Below are 17,525 nucleotides of genomic sequence, written 5' to 3' on the forward strand. Positions count from 1 at the left end.
CCCCCCCCCCCCCCCCCCCCCGTCAAAGTCCCTGCTTCTCTTCTTCGGATCGGTGGTGTCAGCAATAGTGCATAACTTAGTGACCAGTTGTTAGGGTGAGTTAATGTGACATAAAAGCTTTGTGCCAGGTGTGGTAATGCTTTAATGTTGGAGAGAGCTCATCTCTTGTTCCTTAATGTGTCCATATCACTATATTAAAATTGTCTCGTATCAGCATAACTACACATTTTGTGTTGGGGTTGCCTTTGTTTCCATCAGGAGCTTTGCTAGAAACACTCAGGCTCACCATGACTGAAGGACACACACTATTCACAAACCCTTTTGAATAAGGTAATCAGTTATTGTTTTGGACAGGCTGGTTAACAATCCCGCTAGAGTAGCTGAGACACCGCGAAGAAAAGCACTCATGTATAGGATGCAGAAGAGCTTGTTCTTTCTGCTCTCTATGCACTTTTCTAATGAGCCAAGTAGTCTCTTGTCTCCTTTCCTTTGCTACCCCAGAACATGACTTTTTAAGGGAGGCGTGAGTGTGTAATGTCAGCTAGCCAAGGAGGGCTCACCTCTGTGGGATTCTTGCTGTTTTTGCCTTGACTTCCTCTAGAATTGATGGGAAGGGATCTCTCAGCATAACTCTCTTCCTCCGCCCTGCATCCTGCAGTGTTCAGTTGTTGGGCAACTGGATGACTGCCCCCTCCACAACAATTTAGTACCTCCCAGTACACTGAGTAGTGGGATAGAAATGCTGAAGTTTATTCTAAAAATGTGTTTACAACACATTTATATGGTGTGCTGGCCATGGAAGGCAGGGCTGCCGTTTCAGCCTCCCCGTTTGCAGGAATGGTGTCTGTCCCCCAGCTATCAGTAGAGAAAGACAATCGGGAGTTTCTGTTAGAATCTTGACACTCATCTTCCTAAGATCCCAACTTTGCTTCTTGTGCTTTTTGCATCCCCATCAACTCCTCCTTCTGACTCTCCCCATTTGGTTCCCTATTCCATTCTCCAGCTACAGCTTTCTAATACTGCTTTTCTCTGCTCTAATCTCTTTAGGACTTTCCCTTGAACAAAAATTGAATGGAAGTCAGAATTGGGCCCACATCACAGTTCTCCCACTTTAGCACAGGGGAAAAGTTAATGTAGACACCTGGAATGTCTGTTAACAAAGGATGGAATGAGACCTAAGAGGGCCAGAGATCAGACACAACACTCATGTCCAGAATCAGGAGGCAGTTCAGGGCTTCCAGAGCTGGCCCAGTTTTTCAGAAAGCTTGTTATCAGAGCACTCTGATTTAGAGCTGCATATGGGTTTTAATGCCCTATCTAAGATAATAATCCAAAATCACTCATTGGGCATTTAAGAGCCATAATTAAGAATCAGTAGTCTCAACTGTACTTTCTTTGGCTACTGAGCACTTTTTTTTTTTTTTTTTAAAGATGTTATAGAATCAGAAACTGCTAGTAGGACTTTTGTCACTGGAATTTTTTTTTTTTTTTTAAATTTCAACTAAATAATTAGAACTTTGATTCCATGTGTGCTTGAGTCTCAAGTGGAGAAATGTCATTCTGATTTTCTGGTCTCCATTCTTCTCCTGAATTACTGAACGGAAGTTTTTGTTGAGCTGCATGCTATGTCCTACCCTTCCTACTGATCTGTAAGCTTTTCCATTGGCTTTCTTTCTGTTTCCTGCTGCTTCTTGCTTCATAATTGAAGGGAGGATTCAGACCCATCCAGGTAACAAACTACGGGTTCTGCATGGCCTCTTTTTTACTCTGTTTTCTTGTTACTTTACAATGCGGATGCTGATGAATAGATGCAGTCATATAGAGAGTCACTCTGGCGATGTGGCTCTAAGTGCGCACTGAGAACTGTGCGTGGCTACAGGAATGGCTGCCATCTGGGGGGGGGGGGGCTGAGCTCTGCTCGGTTTAGGCTATTTTGAAGCTTATCTAGATTCCCCACTTTTATTGCAAAGTATTTTAGAAAGGAAAGTTGAGTTTAGTTTAGAGTGTGGTTATGTACCATTTAGACAGGCTCCTTTCTGTATGTGACAGCCCTACAGATGGTTTTAATTTGGTTTGATGGACTTAGATGAAAATGCTTATGCTCATGTAGATTCTTGTTCTCCTAAGTACTTTATAAGTGGCTGGTAGTATTTTTTTAGGTTGGCTGCTTCTGATTTTTAATGGTTTAATTTTGAGATTCTCTCTTTATTCAGAAATCATTTATTTTTATAAAATAGAACATTTAGAGAAATGCCAGTTATTACTTTTGTTATATTTGTTATAAATACTAAAAGTTATGGTGCATGGCTTATTTAAATAGCTGAGGCTTAAGTGTTGAGACTGTCCTATTTTTAATATGTGGAGACATAGATCAGAACCTGACTTAGTGTGGAATATATTTTGTGAACTTAGTTATATCTTCAAGTAGATCAGTTTAGTAGTGGGGGAAAGGAAAAGACTCAAGATACCAGATTTATATGTTACCCTTTGTGAAAAAAAAAAATCCATTTTTTTTTCTCCTTATCACAGTTTTTCCAGAGGCCTCAAATCCAGCCTCCCAGAGCTGCCATCCCAAACAGCAGTCCTTCCATTCGTCCTGGTGCGCAGACTCCCACCGCCGTTTATCAGGCCAATCAGCACATCATGATGGTTAATCATCTGCCCATGCCGTACCCAGTGCCCCAGGGGCCTCAGTACTGTATACCACAGGTAAAGGGAGCGCCTGCTTTCCAGTGGGGTGAGGGTGGGCCACTGACCGAGAGCCTGGAATTTAGTGATACATCTAGCCATTTTTTGTCAATTTTCATAAAACTATACAGAGATTCGTATACATCTGTTACAAATTCACAAGTGGATGGAGAAATTATCTACCAGCATCATCTTTTCCTCCTCGCAACTGGCTGCTGGACTCAGTCATCATCTTCCCTGTGGCATCATTCATGTCATTGAAACCTGCAAGCCCCCAAATCACTCTGGCTGCTATGCCCCGGTGCATAGCTTGAGCCAGGAAAGACAATTTTCTTTATCTTCACTGTCTCTCATGGGCAGACAAGCGTTAGGAGTTTGTTTAATAGCCGAGCCTTCATGTCCTCTAGACAGTCTGCATGGCATCTTCCTTTCTAGAAGCTCCATGTCATCCACATGTGTGTTCTCTTCCAGTACCGTCACAGCGGTCCTCCATACGTGGGGCCCCCACAGCAGTACCCGGTTCAGCCGCCAGGGCCAGGGCCTTTTTATCCTGGACCAGGACCTGGGGACTTTGCTAATGCTTACGGTGAGTAAAAGAAAAGCCAAGCTATTTCTGCTCATTTGTGCTCATGCTCATTTTAGTCTTCACTGGGTCACGTTAGCTATAGCCACTTAGAGGTCTGAAGGATTTTTAAATAAAAATCTCACAATCTGTTTTATCTTAAGAGCTTTTTCAGGGAGTGGCTTACAGGGAAATGATTATAGAAATACATGTAGCCTGTGACACCTGGAGGGGCTGGCCATCCTGTTGAATCTATGTGGTCAGTTTCTGGTTCTTCCCACCAAGTAACTGCCATGTACAGTTTTCTTTTGTTGGTTGTATAAATTTACCTCCTGTCCTTGATTTTTTCCCCCCTTCCTCAGAGCTTTTATTCTCAACCCACTCTACCCCTCATTTCATGTGATATCTATGAAGCAGAAATCTGTTCTGTTCTCTGCTCTAGCCCAGGGCCCTAGAACAGTGAGGGGCAGACTCCAGGGAGCAGGAAGGGGGCGCTGTGGTTCCTTATGCAGCTCTGGGGCAGAGCTGTTGTCCTGGGGAAGGTCTGATGATTAGCTGATGTAAAATGCTTTGAAATCTTAAATGATACTTTTGGAGGGAAAGTAGGTGGGAAGACAGGTTCTCACTGGGTAGCCCGGGCTGTTCTTGCACTTCAAATCCTCCTGCCTCAGCTTGAAAGGTGTTCTCAGTGCAGATACAGTGCCAACTAGTCCTTAGCATGTGCGTTCATCGAGAATTCAGAAAAAAAAAAAAAAAACACAAACGCAGAGTGCTCGCTGAGCACACTTGGTGCGTGTGACAGTTGTTTCATCTCACAGAAGCTGGCACTGTGATAAGTGAAGTCAGTGGATACCAGGAAAATGAAGCTTTAAGATTCAGCCAGCGGTGGTCTTTATAGTACCGTCAAAGGAAATGTGTTGAGGCTTTGGCCAGTTTAACACAGTATTGCACTCACTGAGTTTTTCCTGTCAGGATTTAGTGGCATTATGGTGTCTTTACAGTTGCTTACACTGGGGGCATTCAAAGTCTCTGTTGATGGCATGGTTCTCGGAGTGTAAAAAACTTTCCGTTCCACAGGCTCGTACTGCCTTATGACAGTTCATCTTATAACCTATAAAGTCTTGAAATCTCAACATCCTTCTCAAATATGTAGATGTATTCTTACAATAAATATTGTTCTCCAAAATCTTCTTATTAGAAAAACTCTGATTTCAGAGTAAATATGCTAAAATCAGTATTCCTTTAAATTTCACATTGCGAAGGGAATTTGTTCTGATTGACAAATTTTCAGTGATTTCTCACCGAATTCTGCCGTGCAGTTTCCTCACAGGTTTCTAGAGCCATGTGTTGGGTCTGAAATGGTGCGCTAACTTCTTCCTCCATGTGTTGGGTCTGGAATGACGTGCTAACTTCTTCCTCCATGTTTGAGCAGTGCTGCCTGTTGCTCTTTGTGCTCCAGCATCAGGCGTGGGAACTAGGAGAGCAGTGACATGAAGCTTCCAGTCTGCCATGTTAAGTAAATACTGACTTTTCTAGCTGGACAGTTGCCTTTAATCCCAGCACTCAGGAGGCGGAGGGGAGTGAATCTCTGAGTTCAAGGCCAGCCTAGTTTACAGAGTGAATTCCAGGATAGCCAGGACTACACAGAGAAACCCTGTCTCAAAAAACAAAAAACAAACAAACAAAACCATTGCTTTTACTTTCTGTTCCAAGTATACTATTTTTATTTGTCAAGACTTAGTTTCAGCTCAGGTGTGACTGACATCCGTTCCCTTTGAAGGGACCCCTTTCCCACAAACAAAATAATAGGCATGCCCTATAGCCATTGAGAGACAGAGTATCATCTATATGAAAACAGTTTCTTACATAAAAAATGGTCTTATTCACTTTGTAGGTGATGAAAATTCAAAGGACAGCTACAGTAGCTCAGAAATAACATGGAACAATGTGATACTTTTTTTCCATTTATTTCAAGTGGGCACTTAAGTGTCTCTAATAAAATTAGAAGATTCACATCTTATTCCATTTCATAGTGTCTTTGCAGACACATTTCCATTTTATTACTTATTTTATGCCCATACCCCCCCCCCCCCCCCCCGCCATCCCCGGGTGAGTGTATTGGCATGTGTACCATGGCACATATGGAGGTTATAGGTCAACTTAATAGAAGTGGTTCCTTTCTTCCACTTCATGGATTCTGGGGATCTGGTTGTCAGGCATGTTTGTTTGTAGGTACCTTCACCCATCCATCTTGCCCCTCCCACCTTTCCCCACCTTAAAACAAAACAAAAGGAGAAAAAACCAAACACAATTATTTGTTTCTTTTAAAAATAGTATAGTCTATTTTTTGGAATGAATCATGAATTATGTTTCTACTCACATGCTTTAATCATCTGTAAAAAAAACTTGTGCTTTTATCAGAATTCATAGTTCTGGCTGGTCCACTAGTTTCAGTATGAGGAGACACTTCACGTCTCTCTTGGGGCTGTGGCATTCTTCCCTATCCTCTTCTTGGGGCCTCTTACTCCTACCTTGCCACTGCCAGATACTTCTCTCACTCATCCTGTTCTCCCCTGGGTGTAACTCGGAGTGGGTGTTGGTCTAGGGTCTTAGCTATGTTCTAGCTCCTAAGTCCTTGTCTCTCGGGAGGAGACCTAGGTGCTATTCTACCACTGAGTTACTTACGTTCCCACCTCCTTTAAAAACTGTATTTTCAGCCAGTGTCTTAGTGAGTTGGTTTTCAGGCTTATGATTCTCCTTCCTCTCAGCCTCTGGGAAAGCATAATTCTTCAAGTGTTTTTACAACTCTGAGGAGAGTAGAGCCCAGAACACTCACTCATAGGCCATCCGTAGGGAGTGATGTCCCTTGTTGACAAAACGTTTAGATTCTTATAAAAAAGGTTATGGTTAGTGGTGGTAATATTTATTGATAAAGGAGAAAGGGAATTTGCCATATTAAAGGCCTTGCTCATGCTACTTCAATCCAGTCTATCTTGTATCTTCTTCCTTGATAAAGTACTCCCCTTGCACCTTGTCATTCTTTTCCTGATCCTCTGGAGGACTCAGCCTCATTGACCTGCTTGGAGCCCTATAAGCACGTGTGAGCTGTGCTGTGAGAGGGAAACTGGTCTTTCAAGAGGCAGTTGTTTTTGTTTCGTTTTTTTTCTCTAGCAAAAAAATTCCCTGTGTTTTGTGATATTGATGTATCTTTTTATTCAGTTGTGGCAAACTGGATATTTAATCACTACATTATATTCATTTCTATAGTCAGTACAACTTTTTTTTTCCCCAAAACTATGATGTATAAGACATTGTGCTAGGTATTTTTTAGAGTATAGATGTCAAAGGTATTTTTGTCTTTCAGCATCTCACAATACACTTGTTTGATTGTTCAACTTGGAATTTTACGAATAAGATCAAACCTTACATACTAAATACATCAGTGCTTCCAGAAGTTTTCAATATTCTAAGCAAGTAAAATGAGTAAAACCTAAAATCAAAAGCTGAACCAAACAGGATTGTAACATTTTTAATTTTGCAATTAAGGGCTTTTAAAAAAAATTGCTATTTGTTGTCAATATTATTTTATATTGGAAGGCTATTTCAACAAGAGCAGGGCTGAAGAAACTTAAAAACAGCAAATAGTCGGGCCTGGAGAGATGGCTCAGTGGTTAAGAGCACTGTCTGCTCTTCTTTTCCAGCGATCCTGAGTTCAGTTCCCAACAACCACATGGTGGTTCCCAACTATCTATAATGGAATCTGATGTTCTCTTCTGTTATGCAGTCATACGTGCAAATAGAATGCTCATATGTATAAATAAATAAATAAATCTTAAAAAAAAAAAACCAGCAATAGTCATTTATAAAGATCTCAAGTTGAGAAACCTTTAAGAGTATATAAGTAGGTTTGGGTATGATACAAATGTCTGTAACCTTAGCACTCCAGAGGCAGAAGCAAGATTGTTATGAGGCCCAGGCCAGCCAGCCCTTTGTCCCAGACAAATCAAGACTGTATGTGTATTTTTTGCAGTTTTTGGTGTGTTTGTTTCCCCACATCATTCCTCCTTGTCATATGGTCTGGTTGGGGAACCGTTGGTATACAGTGGCTTTGGCAGCTTGTCCCTGAAGTTACCAGGTGGTGAGCCTCTCGGGCTTTGGCGGCTGTGGTTGCTGCTCTTGTTCTCTCAGTGCTGCAGGGAGCAGATGCGCTGCTAGATGGCAGGGTCTTCCAGTAAATACCAACTTCTGAAAGGCTGTCATCGTCTGAGCCCTATGCTAAGCAATCATCTCCTTCCCCACACAAGAGCATTTGAGGTCGTGGGACTTTGACTGCCTTAAGTGATAAATGTTTCTAAGTGTTCTTTGCTGTCCCAGAACTCGGGTTGGTTTGTAAGAAGAGAACTGCCATTTGGTGCAATCTGTTTCTTGCTCTGCTGGACCCACCTTTTTTTCTGACTGTGCTTACCTTCTGCTGAGATGATGGTTTGTGCCCAGTTGATTGATCAGCTGTTGGGCAGATGTGTGACAGATCAGCCTTTTCACTAGTTCTGCTCCCTCGGGTCACCTTTTGTATCTTATTCCACTTAGCTTGGAAAGTCTGTGTTGCTTGTCCAGCAATATTGAAAACAGTTTGAGGGTCATTCTTGTAGGGAGCTGATGACAGGCTTGCTGAGGGGGCAGAGCAGATGAGTTTCTTTCCCAGTGAACTTTCTGAAATTGTAGCCTTCCCCTCTGCATAGGTCTTTTCCAGTCCACTTCACTAGATGCCACAGATACCCAACGAGCCTGGTGCTGTTTCTTGTGCTGCTCCTGGGAAACTACATTTGGAGGCGATGACATCGTGATGATAGTGAGGATTTAGCTTGATCACCCGTTCTGTAAACAGTCCTTTCTGTGCACTGGACCCCAGGCTAACCATACCACCTGAGGACAGTGGAATTAGTAACCAGGGAGGGGCACAACCTTTACACCCAGTATTTAACAATAACGGGGATGTACGGCTTCCAGCTTCTTGTCCACTATGGCCTTCTTTCTAAGTACACTTTAAGTTTAAAAGACAGAGGTTTGCTGTGTTGTAGGCTTACTTTTTTGTCTACTTTATTTTGTTCTTATGTTTATACTTTTCTCCACCGTAATCCCTTCCAACCCACAACACTAGGTAGGAAAGAAAGAAAGTTAGCGTGGAAAGGGCCCTAGACCTCTTTAGACTACTTCTGCTGAGCAGGGCCATCAGTTTCCTTCGCGCAGGTTTGACCTTTGCTGTTAGGATATTCAGTTTCTTCTCGTCTCTTTGTGCATTACTGCTTGACAAACTGCACCAAACTGCAGGGAGCCAGCAGCAGCAACAATAGCAGGGGACAGCAGCCTCTCTTTGGGGCCTGGCCCTCTCAGCGCTCTGCAGCTGCCAAAAGACACCACTCCTAGAGCACGAGACAAGTCATAGTTAGCAACTGTGGATAATCTGAAGCAGCCCCATATCCCACACCTTGAGATTAAAACAAAAACATTCACATAACAACTGGGTTTTTAAAGAAACCAAAATTTTCACTATGCTAAGTAACCCTGGCTGGCCTAGAACTATCTGGATAGATCAGATAGTTCTTGAACTCACAGAGGTCCACCTATTTCTGCTTACCATGTGCTGAGATTTAACTCAGACACCGCCATTCCTGGCTCAGTAAACTTTTTGTGTGTGTGTGTGGGGGGGAAGTCATTTATCCTCACAGTGTCTTCTTCCCACTCAGTGTCAAGCCTTTCCCCATGCAGCCCTGTCAGAATGCTTTCTGCTTAGCCTTCATGTCACACTCTTAGGGCTGCGTGCCCTCTTATATCTTTCTGTCTTAGATTTTGGTTTTACTCTATTGGCTAGGCTGGACTTGAACTCAGGATCTTGCTGCCTCAGTTTCTCAGTGCAGGTATGATAGCGTGTAACACCTGCCCACACCTGTCCTGCCTCATTTTTTAGTATCTCCCAAGTATTGCTTCCCTTTTTTCTCTGTAGGTATTTCTTCCTTCTGTAACCTCTCACAAGGATGTTATATTGGGCGTCTTTGTCTGCCCTTATTTTCTGACTTGTCTAGTCCTGTGGTTCTGGAGTTAGTCACGACAGAAACCTTTACTGGTATGCTGGCAGCATTTGGGAGTCATGGGCAGGTGGATCTCTGTGAGTTCAAAGCCAGCCTGGTTTACCTAGAGAGTTTCAGAACAGCCAGAGCTACACAGAGAAACCTTCCAAAAGAAGAAGAAGAAAAAAACTAAAGCCTTTACTAATTACAAAGCTGTAGAGGCTTTGGCATCACTCACTGGACAGAGAGTGCCTGCTCGGTATGCACAAGGCCTGGCTTCTACCACAAACACCACAAAGGAGGTGTGCTGAGACAGGCTTTTGAATGCAGCCCTGCGAATGTGGAGATGAGAGGAGCAGAAGTTTAAGGGCTGCCTCGACCACATAGTGAGATCTGTGTTTGCCATCACTCCGGGATACCCAGCATGAGAGCAGTCAGACTTAAACAGAGGAACTAGTTCATGCCTGTCTCAAAACTGCAGGATTAGTAATCATCTCAAAGAGCTCCAAAACCGAACTCCATGTTCCATGTTTTGCTGAGTAGTTCCTGTGTTCTTTCCCTCAGGCAAACAAAAACTTTAAAAACTCTTAACAGTTTTTTCCTAAACATATTTTCTTCCGTATCATCATTCATTTCTTCACCAATCTTTTGGTTTTACTTTTTATTTCGTACTACCTGTCTACCCTTTGCTCTCTGTACAACAATTTGATAATTAGAACAGTGTTCTGCATTTTGAATATTAACGAACCCTGTGTGTCTAAGTCTGGGAGAAGATAGTTTTAGTAGTTGGGCAGTAGAGTAAAAGTATGAACATACTCAGTCTTTTATATTTGGTTGATGCCATTGTGGCCAGGGTGTTTGTCGGATGGGAGTAGGACGAGGGATCAGGCACAGGGGAGATATATATAGCCCTTGAATGTGTAGAAAGTGGAATTGAACCCAGCTTGGAGCTTGGTTCTTTTCAGGATTTTTGTCTTCTTTGCCATCTTGTTAAAGCTCTTCATTTAAGGACTTGTATGGAGCCTTACCAGTGGCCTCCTGTGGCTGTGGCTGTGGCTCTTTGTACCGAAGAATTTGGATCACCTCTACCCCTAACCAAAGGCCCAGAAAGACAGTCACTTCAGCCCTTGCTTGAAAATCACTGTTGTAGGCTGAGGGCCCCAGAATAAGGTTATTTTTTAAAGCAATATTGTAACTAACCCAGCCTGTGTTTAAAAAAGATAATCCTGGTGTCACTCTGCAGGAATTGGGCACTGAGATATTTTTTGTTGAATTAGATTTTTAAGGATGTTTAGAGATAGTACATATCTTAGGGATTATTTCTTGACCACTTCAGTAGCTGGAGGAGAGCTTATGGGAAGAGATAATTAAGAATGCTGCCCATGTTCATGGTGGTTCATGCCTATCTCCCACCCATCAGGCGGCTGAGGCAGGGGATCTGACTTGCAGGTCAGCCTGGGCCACAGAGTTGAGACCCTGTTTCATAAAGGAGTTCTTAGTAGTTTGCTTTTATTTCCCAAAGAGCTTGTTCAGGGACACTGCACCGTTGGCAGGCCTGTAGTGTTTGACAAAATAACTGAATGCTTCTCATTTTGTTCTGATTCCTTAGGAACGCCTTTTTACCCAAGTCAGCCAGTGTATCAGTCAGCACCTATCATAGTGCCTACGCAGCAACAGCCCCCTCCAGCCAAGAGAGAGAAAAAAACTGTAAGAGATCTTCATTGACTTGTCGTAAATTGGAGCATATAATCATTTCTCAAATAAGCATATCCAATCATTATTAACGTCAGTTTACAAAGTGACCGTGCCATTTCTTCCTCTCCTTGTATCTTCACCTCTCACCTCAGCCTAGAGTGTTTACATGGGCACTTGGCTAGAACGTGCATACCCATTCCCTTAGCATCACCTCTTCCCAGCTAGGCGTGCTACACACTTGAGTGCGCCTCTGGCTCATTCTGTGGGAGGAATTCTGGCTCTTTTCTTAGCTACTGACTGACTCTCCTGTACTACATTGCCAAGCAACGAGTGTGAACTGACACGAGGAAATGGCAGCACCAAAGTGAGGGGAGCCACATGGGGAAAGGCTTTGGAAGAGAGAAACACAAAGCAGAATTTAATAAATATATTAGAGTTATATACAGAACCTTAGAAGAACATTGCCTCTGTCTAGGAAGACATACCCACAAGCCTAGGAGGACCGTGACAGAAAATGGAATTGTGACCTATTTTGTAGAAGATGGCTCCTTGCCTCTTGCCCAGCAGAACATAGACTGTGCTGCTGATAGGCAGCAGCAGTGCCCAGATTCACATAGGTGATGGTGCTGGGAGTGACCGAAAACAAAGTCAAGGATTCAGATTTGGTCTTTGGCTAGAGACAAAGGATTTAGGAACATGTCACAGTACAGCAGAACACTCATATTTAGCATGACACTGCAAGGAAGAAATGGAGTTTTAAGTGTTAACTCAGCATGGTAATGTTGATTTAATGGCATTCTGCAATGCAGACAGAAATGGTGCTAACAGAATAGAAGGGACTGATGATGTCATTAATGAGAAAAGAGAAAGCTGGGTATGGTGGCACACACGTGTTCTCTGAGCATTGGGGAGGCTGAGGCAGGAAGAGTAACACAAGTTCGAGAGCAGCCTGGGCTACGTAGTGAGTTCAAGGCCATAAAAGTTTGAAAAACAAACGAAAGGACTGATACTGAACAGCTACTTTGATGTAGCCTTCCCGGTAGCCTGATGTATTTTGATAGTGAATTCTCTATAAAGTTCTCAAGAAACCAGTTGCCTTATTAACCTGTGCAGGTAATGAACATCAGAAGGGAACCTTAACCTCACCAGTGTCCCACCTGTGAGCTGTGAGGTATTCCAGCATCATTATAGCACTGTCCTCGGTACTGTAAGCATGAAGAGCTATTGAGAGCTCAAACAGGAAGCATGTGCCGCTGTGCTGTGTTCCACTTTATAACTTGGCAGTACGCTTGGCAGTCCTTCTGTGTCAGTACACTTAGATCTGCCTCATCCTTCCTAGTGGTGCTCAGGTAATGTAACTCTAAGGATAATATTGGATATAAAGGAGGATAATATGAGCTGTTCTGTTCTCAGTTGGACTGTATGATGTGTCTGTACCTTTACTTGGAATATGCAGCAGTACAGCCAGCACCCTTACAGACATGCACAGACAGCACTCAACCTTACAGACGTGCACAGAATACCGAGCACACTGCAGCTGCATCCTTACAGGCGTGCACAGAGCGCACTGCAGCTGCATCCATGGACGTGCACATACGGCACTGCAGCCACATCCTTATAGATGAACACTGAGCACATTTGCAGCCTGCATCTTTATAAAAGTATACAAAGTTGGGCGCAGGTGAAGTCCCACTACTAAACCATAACAAATGAACCTCTTTGTTAGTGAACTTCAGAGTACCATTTCGAGCATTTAAAACTCACGCAGGTGCTGTGTTATTCTTAGACTATTTCTGGTTCTCGTTGCTGTTAGGAGCTGTAGGTAAAATCAATGTGTTAGGCACTCTTACACAAGCATCGATGTTTTACTTTTTTGACCTAGGAATTCAGTCAGCTGAGTTCCACTTTCATTGCTGTTACAGTTAGTTCTTGTCACAGCTGATTGCCTACATTTTTTTGGAATGACCCTGTATGGTACCTGTTACTGAAGTACAGTGCCGTATGGAGGATAACGAATTTGAGAGTTATCTTTGTGTGTACCTTTAATTCATCATCTAAATCTGGTGTACAGACACCCAGATTTACACTGACCACTCTATTTATTTTTTTAGATAAGAATCCGAGATCCAAATCAGGGCGGTAAAGACATAACGGAGGAGATCATGTCTGGAGGAGGCAGCAGAAACCCCACGCCACCCACGGGAAGACCCACATCCACACCCACGCCTCCCCAGGTAAGTAGAGTGAGCGTGATGCTGGATGCTGGGTGCCTATCCCCCAATCTCTCTGGCTCCCTCTTCCTGTGGCCACTTTCTGTGCTTTCCATTCTTTCAGCTATCTCCTACCTGAATATCTAAATGAGGCTCAAACAGACAAGCTTCTCTTTGCAAGTTGCTTTATGGCTTTATTGCCGATGTTTCTGTGTGCTGGCTTCACATTCAGAGCACACTTGCTGTCATTCTTTCCAAGGGAGCTGCTTTCCTGTGCAAAGCACCTCATTAAATGAACATGTTTATGAGTTTGCTGTGGAACCTTATGAGTCAAAGTCATTGAGAAATTATTATTTTAGCCGACTGCAAGGCTTCACATGATTGCCTCTGTTAAGAGTGCAGTTGGATAGACCACAGGCATTTGTCACTGTATAAGATGTGCTTCCTGTGTGGAGTGTCACCTCTTGTTATTTCTCAGAGTTGCTCATAAGTTTTGTCAGGACTGATAGGGAATGTGGTGTGGTCTTGGAAGGTATTAAAGTATCCCAGAAGGAATTAGTTTTTAGCAAACTATGACTTCTGATAAAAAATTGGTTTCCCAAATTTGAAACGTTTTGTGTCATTACTGGGTGACTTTCCAATTTAATTGGTCACCTAGAGTCCAACAGACAGAAGCAGCTGTTAGAGAGGTGTTTTGTTTTCCCTCCTATGCCTGGAAGATGAGGGTCTTCAGGGCCAGTTTACAAACAATATTAGACCAGAGGCAAGACATGGCAGAGTAGTGAACCACTGACTTGGTTATAGTCACAGAGCGTGAGAGAAGCCCACTTAAGTGTTGAGGCTACTGACCGGAAGTTCAGTGTAGAGCCCTTGTAAGCCTGTGGGATCAAGCCAGCTTGAAGTAGGCTTGCTGTTGTAACGGTATATTTCACTTGGAAAGGATGGTGCTCTCCATCTCAGACCCCATTACAGAGAAGAGAAGAATAAGTAGCCACATAGAGAAGAAAATTTCAAGATTGCTTCAGAACTTTTTTTTTTTTTTTTTAATTGTCCTCCTTGGACATTCTGAGTCCGAATGATTAAGACTGTGGTTTCTTCTCTCTCAATGTGAATTGAACACACAATAGGGAGAGTTTCTAATTTGAGATGACCTACATAAGTGATCTATTAGACAGCCATATAATAAATTTGCAGATATTGATCAGGACATTCACGTTTAGTTTGTTTTCAAATATCAGTTAAAACAGGGTGTAGTTTAATATGTGTTGATTTGTTTTTGAATTCTCACCCTGAAAATCCTTATCTTTTTGCAATTAAATTCTCTATAAGGTGTGTCTGGTTGACCTTTTTTCTTGTTTTGCTTAGCCCCTCCCCCAAACATCAAATCATGTATATATGTATGTTTGCTTGACTGTCTGGTACATGTATGGATGTCCTTAGAGGCCAGAAGGCACATCTGGAGCTGGAATTACTGTAGGCTGTTATGAGCTGCCGATATGGGTGCTTTTAATAGTGAAACTGTCTTTCCATCCAGCATGTTCCTGTCTTTTAATGTCCTCCAAGTGTGATCCTTTGCTTTTCAAGCTTTTCTTTAGTCCTTACCTCTGTCTCTGGGACCATGGGCGAGTATTGTCTCTTTTGTGTTGCGTAAGTCTTTTACCAAGTGACATGCATTTGAATCCACAAGTATAAATGTTGTCTTTGTGTATACTTGGAGTTTGTGGGATGGATACTTAGCTTTTTAGTGCATATATGTATTTTTCCTCTTATGAAGCATGGCAGTTCCTGGCTTCATTTTCTGGGAAGTCATAGAAAGTGGTGCACACAGACCAGAGCTGACCTTGGTGAAGAGAAATTGGTCATTGTTATGTTGTGCCGAAAAATAACAACTCCATGTGTGAGAAGGCTGCAGGGTCTGAATGTTGGCTCTGAATTGTTTTTACTAGAAATCCCTTAGCATTGAGCCTACAGAATATTTGCCATTTGGCTACAGTTCCAGATCCACCTCTTTTTTTTTTTTTTAATTTTTTGAGGCAGGGTCTCACTATGTAGCTCTGTCTGACTTGGAACTCTGTAGGCCAGGTTGCCTCGAAGTCAAACTCAGAGAGCTGCCTGCTTCTGCCTCTTGAGATTTTAGGCGTGGGCTGCTTCGCTGAGCCTGCAAATCAATGCTGAATGGCTTTCTGGTTTAAGAACTGCTGTGAGGACAGCCTTCTCTGTCAGCGTGTAGTGCCAGGAGTCTCCTTAGTCTAGTGGTGTTCCTGTTTCTGTTTCCAGTCAGCCAGTTGAGGTCTTTTTCTCTGTCCAGAATAAAATTGTAGGTAGGCTCGCTATTTCTGGAGGCTTATCTCCCTGGGTGTTTGAGAGCTGGTGGTGCCCTCTAGCGTTAGCACTCTTTCTGTGCCTGAGAAGTTGGCAGTCCTTGGCCCTTTGTGCAGCCAGTGTTACGGCTCTTGTGTGGGCCCGAGCAGTTAGAATTCCTCAGCCCTCAGCAGCAAGCAGTGTTACAGCTATAACCATAAGACTATAAGGCTATAAGACCCAACAGTTTTCTGGACTTCTCCCTGTGAGGAGGCTACACGGTTTCTATCCCTGCGGCCTTGGCAGTCTTTATGCTTCAGTCTTGGCCCTTTGCCCTATTTTGCCATCTTCCTTTTACCTTCTGCCTTGGCTATTGTTGAACTGTTGAGCTCCTTTTCATTTTGTTGCCAAGCAGCCACTGCCTCGCCTCTTCTGTTTCGTAGTCTGTCACCTATTCATCTGTTGTCGACGTTCCTGATGCACTCTGCCATTTAAAATACTTTGCTGTCTCTTTTTTCTTATGAGCTCAGCCCACAGAGCTGAAAGTAGTCAAGGTACAACTTCTCAAGCCTTTCATTGAACCTGATGTCACACAGCCAGGAAAGACGACACTTGAAAGCATCTCCCTGCAGACTCAGTCCTTGAGTCTGGACAGCCTACTTACATAGCCAGAGGAGCAGTATTTGAGTCAATCCCGGCTCACCTTGGCTGCAAATGAGGGTTCATGTCTATTACAAGCACAGCCTTGCCTCCTGACCATCAGTTACTTTTCTGCCAGGCCAGCAAGTGAAGTGTTCCTCTGTGTCCCAGATGGAAATGGCTGTGGGGCTGCCTGGAGTCTGTTAGAGGGGCCATGCTAGCACAAACTGACAACTGGAATAGACTGGTTGGCTGTGTCTTGAGGAGCTTGGGGTAGTCATCTCAAGGCATCCATGGAGTGTTCCAAAGGCTGTTGTTGGTGTACGGCTAGTCTGCTTGGCTGTTGAACCGTTTAGCTCAGGGTAGCCAGGCCAGCAGAGGCATGTCCAGAGCTCCTACAGACGGAGTCCCCTTGTCCCACCCTCAGCATTTCTGCTTATTTGCCAGAAGGAGTCTCAGAAGGTGTGCTCCCAGGAAGACCGTAAAGCGGTTTCTCCCAAGGGTGACTTTGACTTGTTTTCTTCTTCTTTTCTGAAACAGGTCTTGTTGTATAGCCCTGGCCTCAGACTCTGTACTCCTTCTGCCCTGCCTCCTAACGAATGGCAGGGAAGCGTACTTTACCTGTAACAAATCTTGACAGTGCTTTAACCCTGCTCAGTATCTCACCAGAACCTCACGGCAGGCAAGACCCCATTACCTATCTCCCACACAGTTGCTTGTGCTGCCGTAGCAAGCTAGCTGGTGGTGTGTAGGCTCTTCATGTTTTGTGTTCAGGGCTTGTACAGCATAGAGTAGACTCAAGTGGCAGATCACAGAAACGTAGCACAGCTGCTTTAGGTGAGACTGTGTAAGGGACTCCTGGGAGTTGGGGAAGGGCAGACAGACAGACCAACCCCTCAGGACAAGCTTCACTGCTCATGGTAAGATGTAAATGTAGGGGTGTATATGGGAGAGCTTGGCAAACAGTGGAGAGCTATCATTTCCCCCCTGATGTGGTCTCAAAGGTTCTCTGTTAAGGCTGGTAGCACAGTCCAGTTTGGTTTGGGTCTGTGGGTCAGCTGTGTGAGAACGTGAACCCCAAATACCTGCATCAAAGCACATCTTGCTCGTGGATCCTGTCAGTAGGACACAGGAAGTATAAAAGCATTAAAGAGGTCAGCCAGTGGGCTGAACGAGGAAGAAAGACAGAGGGGACAAGACTGACAGTGCCTTCTGGAAGACATGAGTATTGTTCTATAGGCCTCCCCATGGGGTGTAGCAGCGACTGGGGAAGACTGTTATGAAGGAAGAAGTTCTTCTCCTGTTGGAATTATAGTTGTTGGCTTTTCTATCAGTGAGATGAGGACCAGGAAGCCTCTGTCATAG

At 43.7% G+C, this 17,525-nt stretch overlaps 1 protein-coding gene across 15 annotated transcripts in view; it reads left to right on the forward strand.

Moving 5' to 3' along the window:
- The window catches only part of Eif4g3 (eukaryotic translation initiation factor 4 gamma 3), a 219,345-nt gene that overhangs the window by 108,122 nt on the left and 93,698 nt on the right, over window positions 1–17,525 (forward strand). For 9 of the 15 annotated variants that reach the window (XM_055610875.1, XM_055610877.1, XM_055610876.1 and 6 more), the window contains 5 exons: window positions 1,709–1,729; window positions 2,530–2,709; window positions 3,160–3,274; window positions 10,925–11,022; window positions 13,122–13,244. In XM_055610875.1, the coding sequence (XP_055466850.1) occupies window positions 1,709–1,729; window positions 2,530–2,709; window positions 3,160–3,274; window positions 10,925–11,022; window positions 13,122–13,244 (537 nt within the window). The remainder of the gene's footprint in view (window positions 1–1,708; window positions 1,730–2,529; window positions 2,710–3,159; window positions 3,275–10,924; window positions 11,023–13,121; window positions 13,245–17,525) is intronic. The other 6 variants (XM_055610863.1, XM_055610864.1, XM_055610866.1 and 3 more) reach the window with 1 other exon arrangement.

Source organism: Psammomys obesus, unplaced genomic scaffold (assembly GCF_907164565.1).
Source record: "Psammomys obesus unplaced genomic scaffold, mPsaObe1.curated_primary_1811, whole genome shotgun sequence".
In the NCBI taxonomy this organism is placed as follows: Eukaryota; Metazoa; Chordata; class Mammalia; order Rodentia; family Muridae; genus Psammomys; species Psammomys obesus.